This window comes from Dendrobates tinctorius, unplaced genomic scaffold (genome assembly GCF_039654945.1).
Source record: "Dendrobates tinctorius isolate UK_male_01 unplaced genomic scaffold, ASM3965494v1 ptg000292l, whole genome shotgun sequence".
In the NCBI taxonomy this organism is placed as follows: domain Eukaryota; kingdom Metazoa; phylum Chordata; class Amphibia; order Anura; family Dendrobatidae; genus Dendrobates; species Dendrobates tinctorius.
The window spans coordinates 2682425-2697679 of record NW_027361959.1 but is presented as its reverse complement, the minus strand read 5'-3'; the positions used below and the strand labels follow the sequence as shown (position 1 = coordinate 2697679).

At 41.5% G+C, this 15255-nt stretch overlaps 1 protein-coding gene across 1 annotated transcript in view; it reads right to left on the bottom strand.

Annotated features, from left to right (window-relative positions):
- LOC141072848 (cGMP-dependent protein kinase 2-like) overlaps positions 1-15255 on the bottom strand; it is a 323665-nt gene that overhangs the window by 208447 nt on the left and 99963 nt on the right. The window contains exons 2-3 of the mRNA XM_073560030.1: positions 9441-10041; positions 127-293 (exon numbers count right to left, since the gene is read on the bottom strand). Of these exons, the coding sequence (XP_073416131.1) occupies positions 127-293; positions 9441-9901 (628 nt within the window). The 5' untranslated portion in view covers positions 9902-10041. The remainder of the gene's footprint in view (positions 1-126; positions 294-9440; positions 10042-15255) is intronic.

The window sequence follows — 15255 nt, the reverse complement described above, 5'->3', positions numbered from 1 at the left end:
TGCACCTGCCCTGAAGATGAGATCAACCCTTCAAGTTGTGCAGGCTCAGAAGGCTTTCAGTTCTTCCCCAATACAAAACACTAGTTTGGTGCACTATTATTAACCAAAAAATAACATATTCCTTACCTGCTAGAACATAAAGATGGTTTCCTGCCGCCCCTTCCTGAATGACTAGCTGTGATTGGCTGTACACCCTCTCATACATACAGTCCACCATCCTCCGAACATGAGAAGCCTCTAGCTGCCTCAAGAAGTCATTACTCATGATGGCTCCAGTGATTAGCTTCTTAGCACTAGGGATAAAAGTACATGGTTCATATCTACTTCCATGTGCAAACCAACATCATAGTTTTATATGCCACAGCACAACAATTTAAAAATGACATCTGCTTTAGATACGAGTAATCAGCTCTATGGAGGGTCTGAAACAATCTTCCCCACAGCAAATATTGGTGCTCTTCCTATCATGCAACAGAGGATAAATGTCATTGCGATTTTCATTTTCTTAATATTCTGCGTCAGGATGAGAAGAGAAGAATATATTTCAATGTCTCTCTCCACATGGGAGACTGTACCCAGTAATCATTTTAAGACAAAGACTCCAATATTATCTTCCATCTTTCCAAATGATATGAGAAAATAGTTTTGTTCGCCACTGAAATAATTCCAAAAGGATTCCTCGGGGGAGTTTTGCCGTCTGGCATTTTAGAAGTCGATCATTAATGTCATCAGAACAGCTCAGCGGTGCTGTAACCTTTTAACATAGAGCTAATTATTTTCCAATCGGGAGGACGGCAGATTGACAATGTCGGACGGGAGCTGCTGAGAAATTGGTGTCTTAATATTTTGTCAGGCGCATAATCATTTTTACTGAACATTTTGTTTAGCAAAATCCATAACATTTCTCTGTAAAATGTGCTCAGTTAACAGCCGAGTCCCTGATTAAAAAGCTCCTTGTATTGACAAGTGCTGGGTGACATGGGATTTTGTCAGGGGCCTTTGAAGTGTCACTGTAGTTAATGCAATCAAACAGTAAGGCAACTGATGGCATTTTAGTCAAAGCAAAAAATAACATCGACATTCATGGCAGTACCTTTACTAATGCACCTGACTGTGTCCGAAATGATTCATACAGTACAGGTTAACCAGCATCTGCCTCCTACTGACAGATACTCCTTTGTGGCAGAGAACTTATAAATTACCCCCTAAAGAACATTAAATGGGTTTCACCCCCAAACTATTTACAGTACATGTGCATGTAGGTCTTTCAAGGACAAGTTCAGTAATTTACAAGGCCCGTCCATTCCTTAATTACTGAGAAATAGGTGTTGTTATTTGTATATCTGAAGCCTCTGTCACTCCAGCTACATTCCCCACACAACGTCTCCTCCTTTTACTTAACTGACAGACTCCTTACTGTGTGACTGTAAGTAACAGAGTCATCAGTCAAGCAGAATGAGGTGGCGCTGGGCGGCGAATAGAGTTGGATTGACAGTGGCATTCAAATTACAAATAGCTCTTTAGCTAATTCAAACACTGGTTTCCCAGTAATGGAGGAAGGTACTGGCCATGTAAAGGTATTGGACTTTTGTTTGAAAGCGCTACATGAGCATATGAATAGTTTGGAGTGAGAAATCCTGCTGACAGTTTCCCTTTAAGGAGTGTTAAATGAAAATTCACAATAAATGAAAATATTTCCCGGAAATTTTCTTTAAATCCTACTTTTTTTCCTATTTTTTCCCAAAATATACCTAAAACTATGAAATATATAAAAAAAATCTTTGATGTGTGTCTGTACCTCCTTATTGTCTTATGTGTGGTTTTGAAGGTGCCAAAACACTTAAGATAGCTGTCAGCTTTGATATACATGAATGTTTGGCTTGCTTGAGAGTATTTTTCTTTATGGGGAGAGAGGAGAAAGCTGCTGTCAGGCACTTTGGTGACAGCCTCTCTCAGGGACAAATGAATAGTCATTTAAGTTCAAACTTCTTGATTCCCTCTCTATTGATATCATCTGTAGGGAGAGAGTGTAGAGTCCCAATAGTAGATGGGCTGACCCCTGGATGCTTGAGTTCGGACAAAAAGTTAAAAAAGTTCACCAGTAACCTCAATGATGTCACCACTAGTCACTGATGCTGTGCTCACAGCAGCTCAATCTTCCACAGGTTCTCAACTTGGACAGTCACATCTTGCCACCCTCACGGTTCAAAACTGTTTATCCCCAGATATGGATTACGGTGTGGGACAGAAAGTTGGACAAATGAGGGATATGGTTGTTTTTTTTGGTTCATTACAGGATAAGAGGGCTTCAATGGAATGGGTGTTAGGTAAGTATAACAGTGTTTGATATTTATAAATAAAAAATGGACAGTGTGTTTTGGTCTTACTTCAAATAAAAGGCTTTATACTTGCTGTGTGTTGATTTACCTTACAACTATAGGATTGGTAATGGAAAGGTGCCAATATCCATGGCTCCTTACCAGCCTGAGAATACCAGCCCCCAGCTGTCTACTTTATATTGGCTGGTTGTCAAAAATGGGGTGGGACCCCACACTGTTTTTTTAATTATTTATTTAAATAATTTTAAAAAAATGACTGGGGACGCCTCTATTTTTAATAACCAGCCTTGCTAATGCTGACAGCTGAGGGCTGCAGGGGAACCTATGCCTTTTTTTAAATTTAATTATTTATTTAGAACGCAGTGGCTGGCTTATCAATACTCACATCAGCCATTGCCAGCTCTCGCTGTTATTAGCGGCAGCAGGCGTAGGCTGATGGTAGACGTAGTCCCATAAGCTAACGCCAATGACCAGAGATAAATTTTTACCTCTGATCACAGCTACAGGCTCAAGCTGTTATTTGAGAGCATTGTAACCGCGGCTGTCTTACTGGCGGTAGTGATTTTACATCCAATCAGAAGTAGTATTTGCAGTGCTGTCATGCACATTTGGTCATTGGTATTTAGGGTATCCATTTACATTTCCAAACAGAAATCCTTGGGAAAGCCTTTGGTATAGTTCGCATTATCCATACATGGTGCAATTGGATTCAGTGGACCACATGTATCATATATCATGCAAGATTTTACAGTTTTATAAAGCATCGGATAAGTGTTTTTGTGTGGGATCTCTGCACAATTTTGTCAATTCTTTCTTTTTTTTACCCAGGCCGTATATTCCGGGTCCATAAATACCAATATGTGTCCGCAAGGAAGCCCTCTTTTTTGGAACTCGATTTCATACACCATACCATTAAGAAGTCCAAATCTGTGGCATCTGGCTAAGCCTCCAAGTAGCAATTTTAGTTTCATGTAAAATACTCCTGCTACTAAATTGGGCCTGTTGTATCGTTACTGACTGGGAAGTAAGTTTTCCCTGATTTCCGTCCATTTTGGATTGCACGTGACTGTTACAAAAAGGTCAGGTTTGTCATATTTCCTGACCATTTCCATGGCATCTTGTTAGTTTTGTGCCATATTTCTTGGGCTTCCCAGGAAAGTTGAGGGCAATATTATTTTTTTTCTATGTAGGATATCAACATCCTTGAAATGGTGGTTGTTCACAAAGCCGTCATATCCTTCAGATCTTACGGTACTTGGATTTTTTTTCGTACACCCAATTCAAACAGCTTTCCTCACTTTTACAATAGGCATCAACCATGAATTCATGTGTCAGCTTTCCTGCATTAAGGAACTGGTTAACCGCTTCATGACCACAGATATTTTCGTTTTTGCGCTTTTGTTTATTGCTACCCTGCTTTCCCCTTTTTTATTTTTCAGTCAAAATAGCCATGTGAGGGCTTATTTTTTGTGAGACAAGTTGTACTTTTGAACGACACCATTGGTTTTAACATATTGTGTACTGGAAAGTGGGAAAAAAATCAAACTGTGGTGAAAATGCAAAAAAGTGCAATGCCACAATTGTTTTTTGTTTTGCTTTTTTACCATGCTCACTAAATGCTAAAACTGACCTTCCATTCCGTTATGGTTCTCCAGGTCATTATGAGTTCATAGACAACAAAAATGTCTAGATTCTTTTTTATTTAAGTGGTGAAAAAAATCCTTTTTGTTAATAATAAAAAAAATTGTGCCATTTACCGATACCCGTAGCGTCTCCATTTTTCGTGATCTCGGGTTGGCTGAGGGCTTATTTTTTGCATGCCTAGGTGACATTTTTAATAATACATGTCACTCTGCTCTCACCTGGGGGCGAGGTCTCAGGTCCGACATCACCTCCGGGGGTCTCGTCGGGCACGCACGCGCACCTCTCGCACCTAGTCCCATGGTTGCGCTGCGCTCCTGTGTGCCAACGCGCTCTTCTCTGCTCTGTCTCTGGTCTCATCCTCTCTATGTACTGTAGGACCTGACCCGGAAGTCCAGGTGATCGTGTGCTATATCAGGCTACCTCCCCCTGTGGGAAGTGCCTGATTATTGTTGTGCTTCTTGGCTTGGTTGCTTCGGTCCTTGCTTGGCTGTGCGCTACACTCAAATCTTCTGCCTTTTGCCCTGTCTCTGTGCTTTACCTTGCCTCCTGGCACATGCTCCGTACCTACACTCTGCTCTGTGCCCTGTCTGTCCCTTACTTTGGTGTGCTTCCTTGCATGCATCCTGCTTTGCCCGCTCCCGGGCGTGCTCACCTGTATGCGCCACAAGTGCTCTCGTACACCTGCCTTGCACGGTCCAGTATCTAGTGTACACGCTCTGTACGGTCCCATACCCTGCGTACTCCTGAGACCAGGCTTTGCACTCTCCTGTCTCCAGTTCACCCTCCATTGTATCTTGCAAACATACTCATCCCTGTCTCCTGGTTCCAGCAGTTGTGGTATCTACCCCCCTTGGGCTTGTCCCTGACACTCCCTGTATAGGGGGTGGTCCTCACTAGGCCAGCTCGCCCAGGGAAGGTGGGTGCTATGACCCAGAGGGTCCACTCCGGAGTCATCACGGTATAACAATACAATTTTGGTACAGATACAATCTTTTGATTGCCTGTTATTGCATTTTAATGCGATGTTGCGGCGACCAAAAAAATGTGATTTTGGCGTTTTGACTTTTTTATCATTACGCCATTAAGCGATTGGATTAATTCTTTTTATATTGATAGATCAGGTGATTCAGAACGTGGTGATAACAAATATGTGTACGTTTGATTTTTTTTGTTTTATTTTGAATGGGACGAAAGGGGGTGATTTGAACGTTTAAATTTTTTAATTTTTTTATATTTTTAAAACTTTTTTTTACTTTTGCATCCTTCAATAGTCTCCATGGGAGACTAGAAGCTGCCATAACCCGATCGGCTCTGCTGCTACATACAGGTGATGATCAGATTGCCTGTATGTAGCAGAATTGCTGACTTGCTATGAGCGCCGACCACCAGGCGATGCTCATAGCAATCCGGCAGTGACAACCATAGAGCTGTAGGAGACCTCTAGTTGTCATGCCAACCCATCGGTGACCCACGATCATGTAGCGGGGTCACTAATGGCGCGATTGCTGGAAGCACACGTTAAATGCCGGTTAGAGTTTGACAGCGCTATTTAACGGGTTAATAGCCGAGGGTGGATCATGATTCAAAACAGCTGACATGTGCCAGGAAAGATGTGGGCTCACCGCCAGAGCCCACATCAAAGGGAGGGTGTGCGACATCGGCGTATTATTACACCCGATGTAGGAAAGGGGTTAAAAGTACCATCATGTACGGCAAAGTGGTATGAATACCATTGATGTTAAGTCACATTTCCTTGACTAAATTTTTTTTTAGATCTGTAGTCCACACATGTTAAATGTTGATGTAAGAGTTTGATAGTGGCATTTAACGGGTTAATAGCCAAGGGTGGATCGCGATTCTAAACAGCTGACATGTGCCAGGAAAGATGTGGGCTCACCGCCAGAGCCCACATCAAAGGGAGGGTGTCTGACATCGGCACATTATTACCCCCGATGTCGGAAAGGGGTTAAAAGTACCATCACATACGGCAAAGTGGTATGAATACCATTGACGTTAAGTCACATTTCCTTGACTAGATTTTTTTTTTAGTTCTGTAGTCCACCCAGAGTCCTCATAAGGGAAAAGCAAAGAGTAGCACATTGGGTCACAGAGTCTACTCAGCATAGATATATTTTGTAAAATCACACTTTTAGGATGAATTGTAATGTCACGGTTTTCTGGGGGTGCACCATCTGCACTGTGGAAAATGACAGCAATTTCCTCTCTGGCAGTTGGAACGTCGATTCTGCTGGGGTGCACAGTATTTACTTTTTCTCTCATGAAAGTCATGTTGTATTCAATTGGCATTCGGTTTTCTATATTTGCCTTTAGCATTTGTTCCTGTTCAAATTTCAACATATTTTTGGATTCTCTGGAGAAAAGATTGATACCATCGAGAATACTTTTAAGATTTTTCATTATATTACAAATACATCCAGTGTTCACTGGTTTGTGCATTCTTTTATTCAAGGCTTGAGCCAAATCCAGAATATATAACTGGGTGTATTTTGGTGATTCACCTTGGTTAGGGTGCAACGCAGATGTTGCATGGTAAATTTGTCCATGGATTCTGCAACAGAAAGGACCTGATCACCTGAATTTATTGGTCAACTTGTGTGCCCATTTATGTACTATTGTAAGAGCTTATGTTTTCCATAAAATTCTTGGAGATTTTATTCTGGTCCCTTCATGTAATTAGTAATCCAGGGATGCATTCGTACTTCTTCCAATATGATGATTCCATTATGACAACAGTTTGTTGTAATTTCATTTTTGAAATGTTTGGCATTGCAAAATGGGCATTTTTGTTCATTGGACCAAGATAGCTGTCATGGGGAGCAAGAAGACCGCAGCGTCTGATTGCTCCTACTCCTGTGCTGAGAAGAAGCATCCCCTTTATAATCTGCATCCTGATTCTAATCCATGTCAGAGCTAGCATTTGCTGTATGGCTTAGGAGGAGAGGTGTTTGTATGAGGAGTTTTGGAGGAGTTAACTGTGACTGTTGCGTAGTTTGTAAGTGTGGTAATTCACTTCCCTCCTCTACTTTGGTTTTACCCCATCCTCTACTCCTCGGTGCATTCATCTATTATAAGTGAGTGAATATGTGAGATCTGTAGGAGACCTATATGGTTGTCACTGCCGGCTTTCTGTGAGCGTCGCCCGGTGGTCGGCGCTCATAGCAAGTGAATTGAGTAATTCAGCTACATACAGACGATTTGATCATCGCCTGTATGTAGAAGAGGCAATTAGGTTATGGCAGCTTCTAGTCTCCCATGGAGACTATTGAAGCATGCCAAAAGTAAAAAAAATGTTTTTAAAAATATAAACAAATACAAAAGTTCAAATCACCCCCCTTTCACCCCATTCAAAATAAAACAAAAATAATTCAAATATATACATATTTAGTATCGCTGCGTTCAGAATTGCCAGATGTATCAATATAAAAAATGGATTAACCTGATCGCGTAACGGCGTAGCGAGAGAAAAAGTAAAAACGCCAGAATTACAATTTTTTTGTCACCATAACATTGCATTAAAATGCAATAACTGGAGATCAATAGATCATATCTTCAACAAAATGGTTTAATTAAAAACGTTAGCTCGGTGCGCAAAAAAATAAGCCCTCAACCAACCCGAGATCACGAAAAATGGAGATGCTATGGTTAGCGCAATTTTTTGGAATTTTTTTTCACCACTTAGATTAAAAAGAACCTAGACATGTTTGGTGTCTATGAACTCATAATAACCTGGAGAATTATAATGGCAGGTCAGTTTTAGAATTTAGTGAACATAGTAAAAAAGCAAAACAAAAAACAACTGTTGAATTGCACTTTTTTTGCAATTTCACCGCACTTTGAATTCCTTTCACATTTTTCACATTTTCAAGTACCCAATATGTTAAAACCAATGATGTTGTTCAAAAGTACAACTCGTCCCACTAAAAACAAGCCCTCACATGGCCATTTTGACAAAAAAATAAAAAAGTTATGGCTCGGGGAAGAAGGGGAGTAAAAAATGAAAATGTAAAACCAAAAATACCTCTGGTCATTAAGTTGTTGAAGAACCTGCCCTAGAATGTTAATAGGACAGAAGCCTATGAGCTTGTGCAGTAAATAGCTCCAGATCACAGCAGCTGCTCTCATTCAAAAAGCGGGGTGGAAAGCAGTGTGAGCGGTTTCTTCTTACCTCAGTGCCCCTGGTATCTCCAATATTAGGGTAAGGACACAGGATGGACAGCAGTGTGAACAGCCTCTTCTTACATGAGCACCTCTGGTATCTCCATTATGAGATCAGAATAGACAGGTTGTTCAGCAGTGTGAGTCGCCTCTTCTTACCCCAGCACCCATGGTATCTCCAATATTAGATCAGAAAGTCATGGTGTACAGAAGTGTGAGCAGCCTCATCTTTCCTCAGCACCTATGGTATCTTCAATATTAGATCAGAAACACAGTGTGGACAGCAGATCTCCTGTCCTATTAAAACTCCTGGACAGTTTTCCATCAGTTTAACCAAATAGCAGCAATTTTGATGTACTACACTAATTACCTCCATAAACAAAATAAGTGAGATTTGCTATTTAGGAATTTATTTCTAATTTATTTTATTTATTTATTTTACTCAGTTATATAGCACCAATAATTCCACAGCACTTTACAGATATTTCTAATGACATTTTCTTTAATTTTTTCTTCTATTTCCAGATAATCCCTTAAACTTGAATGATAGTAAGCACTTATGGTTGAACCCCTGAAATCAGTAAGTGAAGCATATCAATAGATAAAGGAGCTTCTCAGAATCACAGAAACATTACTCTTCCACGTGCAGTAAGAGTTTGGCCTTTGTAAAACATGAAAAATCCCTTCTACAGCGTCAACTACTGCGCCATTGCACTGAAATTCAGCTTTTATTGGCATACAAATTAGGCCGCTGGTGGGTACATCAGTTCACATGCAGACTATGGCTCCTCTTTGCTCCTCACCCTTTCCCCTGGTGCCACTCCTGTTTCTTTATTAATAGTGGAGAAACAGAGGTGCCATTATGCAACACATGCACTGTCTCCATGGTCTATCAAGAATTATGGGTGGCACCACAGTGGAAAGAAGCAATGAGGAGCCATAGACTGCAAGTGCATAGATACGCCCAGGTGTGTACTTGCTAACCTAATTTGCATATCAAACAAAGCCAAGCAAAAGTACAGGTGATGGAACTGTAATAGGCATCTTTCATAAAGTTTTAAACTACCTTATTTAGGACTACCTCTACTTACAAAGGGGTAGTGTTACAACAGGTTCCCTTTAAGTAAAAACATAAGAAAGATGCCACGATACAGAAATTTTTTATGCTTAAAGGGAAGCTATCATCAGAAAATAACCCATTGATTACACCAATCATCAACAACTTGTTCACAAAACATTGAGAAAGTGGAAGAACAAATAGAAGCAAAATAAAGACTTTACCTAGAATCCTTACGGACGCAGGTGACATCAGGATTCTGACAACTGGGATTGTAGTAATGCCGCGAGGTGGGTTCAGCTGACACACCTTCCTTGGCTTTCTGACGTCTATGGGTGTCAGTAGCTTTTTCATTATATTGAGCAGGCCCTTGGTTTATGACACTTAGAAGCTTCTTCCTCTGACTTCCTTTTGGGGATAATTGGATGTTGTACCCAATAGCATCCTGTAGTTTGTCTATCTGAACGGATTTAGTCTCCAGTTCTTTCTCCAGCTGTTTGATTTTGTCATCTTTTTCTTGCAGCTCTTTCCATTTCTGCCTTAGTTCTTCTTCGAGAAGCAGCACTGTTTCTTGCAGTTTATTAAAGGCCCCAGAGGAATGCTCTCTCCTCCTAGAGGAGAGGCAGCTATCCTCCCTCCGTGGGGCTCTGATAGTTCCATTTCCCATGCTGTTTTGATTGTACATCCCGGAGGAATGGTACTTTGCTCAGTAATTGCTACTTAGATGTCTGCTCTTCTCATGACTCCCAAAATGTTGGTTATAACAAAGTACATATGCAGATTACATTGCCATTATTTTGAATGGATGAAGAATCTTATCAAAACCTAAATGATGAAGAGGAAAAAAAAAGAGTTAAAACCACTTCTCATATGTCACTATACTATGTTTTAATGGCATTATTGGAGAGTTTTAACTAATAATTGCAATTTTTCTGAGTCTAAAATTCCAGTTCAACTTCTTGTATATATTTTAGTTTAATAGACCTCTTGATAAAAATGGATTGACAAAAGAATGATTCTTCAATACACAATAAAGACCCCCTTTACTAATTCAGGACTAGAGATGAGCGAATTTGTTCAGATTCAGTTCTGAATGCGATCGGAATCAAATTTTGTTTTTACAATATTCGTCGAACACAGCCGAACGTCATTAGAATCAATGAGAGTAGAAATTACCGAATATGTTCGGAACCGATTATAAGACATACATTCGGCATGAATAGTGTTCGAATATGGCACAAATATATCAAAATCAGATACGGGGCCAAAATCTGAACAATTTCACTCATCTCTATTCAGGACAAGCTTTTACAGTGCCCATGGCAGTACAAATGTAAGAAATCCCGATTCACAGCAGCGATACCAACCATTGTTTGTAGGAAGGTCATGTCTGAAGTTATAATGACTCATTCCTCATGACTTGCCTACAGCACATTTAAAAGGCAGTTCCCAAATTTGCCTCAAAATAAAGAATTATCGATTTCTATATTGAATGCTTTATCCTATTGCTGTAATTTGCTCATTCAGCAGTCTAGTTAGTATATGTGACGACAGTTCTCTGTTATTTAACACCAAATTCTGTGCCATTACAAAACAGTGAAGATACAAAATGTGTTGTAAAAAGTTAATTTTCTGTAACCCAAAAGAGCTTTTCCCTTACCATACAATATTCTATTTGCTAGATATTGTATAAAACTGTAATAAACTGTTCCTAAGAAAACATCCACTTACAGCATAAGTAACACTGCAATCAAGTTAAAGGGGATTTCCCACGAACAAGATACATTTTAGTCAATATACTTTGAAATAAAAATAAGATCCACAATTGGTTGTGTTAAAAAATGTTCCTGTGCTGAGATAATCTTATAACTGTGCCCCTGCTGTGTACTGTGTAATGGCTGTGTCTGACCATGCAGGAACATGGTCTGATAATACCACAGCTCCTGGGCAGGGGAGGAAGCAAAAGAGAGTATACAGACATTACAGCATGGAATCACAAATGATTCCTTTTATGAGGTAAAACTTTTCCTTGATAGTTTTTAAACATGTTTTACTGCACAGAAAGCAGCAGCTGTGATCCCAGCTGTCCTGTCTGTATTTTCTCTTTCTCTTTCATTTTATGGCTCTATTTTATGTATTTTCCATATAGTTTTTTTGTCCATTGTTATCCTTTACCTATGCATTGTTACCCTTTTTGTTGACTTCCTACCATCTTTAGACAGGTACAAACCAGACAGGCCTAAATGCATCTGCACTAATACAAGGTGCAGCGGACCCAAGTAAAATGGCAGCTGCACTGGTGCATAATTACCAAATGAAACAGCCAGCCTACAATCAGGGATTGGCCGTGTGGTACACCAGTGCAGAAGAAATAATCCGCATGTGGCAGTGTTCACACAGGGAATGCAGGGCTTCTGGTTCACAGCCTCTTAGTAACACCATATAGGGGGGCTGCCCAGTGCCAACTAGAATGCATCCCGTGTGAACAGAGGCCACAAGTTTGCAGAACCATTTGGGCCCAACTGCACCCTGAAAGAAATATAAAAAGTGCACAAAAAACATACAGTATCAATATATGTAAGGCATTGGTTGATATTAAGGCCTTAAAATGGAAGCTGGCAAACTGCGTCAAAGTTCCTTACACTTGCCAGCCCTACTCTAACATGAAAACCTCAAAAAGAGGAAAAAATCCTCCAAAAAATTCAGATACAAACCAGACAGGCCTAAATGCTTCTGCACTAATACAGAGTATTATATATTGATATGTTTTTTGTTCCCTTTTTATATTTTTTAAAGGGTGCAGTTGGGCCCAAATAGTTCTGCAAAGTTGTGTCCTCTGTTCACACGGGATGCATTCTAGTTGGCACTGGGCAGCCCCCCTATATGGTGTTACTAAGAGGTTGTGAACCAGAAGCCCTGCATTCCCTGTGTGAACACTGCCACATGCGGATTATTTCTTCGGCACTGGTGTACCACACGGCCAATCCCTGATTGTAGGCTGGCTGTTTCATTTGGTATTTATGCACCTGTGCAGCTGCCATTTTACTTGGGTTGGCTGCACCTTGTATTAGTGCAGATGCATTTAGGCCTGTCTGGTTTGTATCTGAATTTTTTGGAGGATTTTTTCCTCTTTTTGAGGTTTTCATGTTAGAGTAGGACTGGCAAGTGTAAGGAACTGTGACCCAGTTTGCCAGCTTCCGCATTAAGGCCTTGATATCAACCAATACCTTACATATATTGATATGTTTTTTGTGCACTTTTTATATTTCTTTCAGGGTGCAGTTGGGCCCAAATGGTTCTGCAAACTAGTGGCCTCTGTTCACACGGGATGCATTCTAGTTGGCACTGGGCAGCCCCCCTATATGGTGTTACTAAGAGGTTGTGAACAAGAAGCCCTGCATTCTCTGTGTGAACACTGCCACATGCGGATTATTTCTTCTGCACTGGTGTACCACACGGCCAATCCCTGATTGTAGGCTGGCTGTTTCATTTGGTATTTATGCACCTGTGCAGCTGCCATTTTACTTGGGTTGGCTGCACCTTGTATTAGTGCAGATGCATTTAGGCCTGTCTGGTTTGTATCTGAATTTTTTGGAGGATTTTTTCCTCTTTTTGAGGTTTTCATGTTAGAGTAGGACTGGCAAGTGTAAGGAACTGTGACCCAGTTTGCCAGCTTCCGCATTAAGGCCTTGATATCAACCAATACCTTACATATATTGATATGTTTTTTGTGCACTTTTTATATTTCTTTCAGGGTGCAGTTGGGCCCAAATGGTTCTGCAAACTAGTGGCCTCTGTTCACACGGGATGCATTCTAGTTGGCACTGGGCAGCCCCCCTATATGGTGTTACTAAGAGGTTGTGAACAAGAAGCCCTGCATTCTCTGTGTGAACACTGCCACATGCGGATTATTTCTTCTGCACTGGTGTACCACACGGCCAATCGCTGATTGTAGGCTGGCTGTTTCATTTGGTATTTGTGCACCTGTGCAGCTGCCATTTTACTTGGGTTGGCTGCACCTTGTATTAGTGCAGATGCATTTAGGCCTGTCTGGTTTGTATCTGAATTTTTTGGAGGATTTTTTCCTCTTTTTGAGGTTTTCATGTTAGAGTAGGACTGGCAAGTGTAAGGAACTGTGACCCAGTTTGCCAGCTTCCGCATTAAGGCCTTGATATCAACCAATACCTTACATATATTGATATGTTTTTTGTGCACTTTTTATATTTCTTTCAGGGTGCAGTTGGGCCCAAATGGTTCTGCAAACTTGTGGCCTCTGTTCACACGGGATGCATTCTAGTTGGCACTGGGCAGCCCCCCTATATGGTGTTACTAAGGTTGTGAACAAGAAGCCCTGCATTCTCTGTGTAAACACTGCCACATGCGGATTATTTCTTCTGCACTGGTGTACCACACGGCCAATCGCTGATTGTAGGCTGGCTGTTTCATTTGGTATTTGTGCACCTGTGCAGCTGCCATTTTACTTGGGTCCGCTGCACCTTGTATTAGTGCAGATGCATTTAGGCCTGTCTGGTTTGTATCTGAATTTTTTGGAGGATTTTTTCCTCTTTTTGAGGTTTTCATCTTTAGACAGGGTAGCAAAATCCTTTGATAGATTTTCTTTAATCTTTGCTTGTTCCAGATTCAATGTTTAAGCAACACTTAAGTTTGTTTCAATATGAACAGGTTCATCGTTATATTTGACTAGATTATGGCCTGATGCTATCGCATCGGGAGGATGCGATAGCATCACACCTCTTGCCATGTTAACCCTCAACACACACACTCCTCTCACCTTTCACCATCTCCACTCACTCTTTCACTCCACATACGACCCCTTCTCTCACTCCGTCTCTCATACTCACGCCGTCATCGCCGCTGCTCCACGATCCCCGACATTTTCTTCCGCCGGCGCCATCCTGGATCCAGACGTTGTCCACGCCGGCGACATGTTCTTACTGCGACGCCATCTTGAGTATCGTGAAATCCCGCGATACTCAAGATGGCGTCGCCGGAAGAACATGTTGCCGGCATGGACGAAGTCGGGATCCAAAATGGCGTCGGCGAAATCTCGCGAGTTTTCGCCAACGCCATTTTGGATCCCAACGTCGTCCTCGCCGGCAACATGTTCTTGCGGCGACGCCATCTTGAGTATCGCGGGATTTCGCCGATCCAACATAGCGTCACCGCAGGAACATGTCGCCGGCGTGGATGCCGTCGGGATCCAAAATGGCGTCGGCGAAATCTAGCGAGATTTCGCCGACGCCATTTTGGATCCTGACGTCCTCCACGCCGGCGACATGTTCTTGCGGCGACGCCATCTTGACTATCGCGGGATTTCGCCGATCCAAAATGGCGTCGCCGCAAGAACATGTCGCCGGCGTGGAGGACGTCTGGATCCAGGATGGTGCCGGCGGAAGAAGATGTCGGGGATCATGGATCAGCGGCGATGACGGCGTGAGTATGAGAGACGGAGTGAGAGAAAGGGTCGTATGTGGTGTGAAAGAGTGAGTGGACGTGAGTGAAGATGGTGAAAGGTGAGAGGAGTGTGTGTGCTGAGGAGGAGTGGTGTGTTGAGGGTTAACATGGAAAGAGGTGTGCGGTGACGTCACCGGTTACAACTGGACGGAAGTTGTTACAACCGGAAGTTGCTTAGGGCATTTATTATTATAGATAAGGAAAAACTTGCTCAATTGTACACTTTTTTAATAGAAATTAAGGTTGGCACACAAGTTTGTCCAAGTTTTTAATTTTGTCCCTGTGTGAATTTGAGTTTGACATTGCTAGTCTACAGTCTTAGGCCCAGTCCCTCTAATCTAAGGGTCGCTGGCAGTTGGTTTAGAATGAAAAATAAAGTATCATTACCTTGCAACAATTTCAGAAAAATAAGTATTTTATTTACCCAACAACAGATGTCCACATAACAGTATGCTCCAACCATTGACTTCTCACATCTTATGAGGCAATAACAGTAACATTTAGGGTGGACTCAGTCGGCCGTGTAAATTGTTCCTAGATCTGATTGCAATATATGGACAGGCC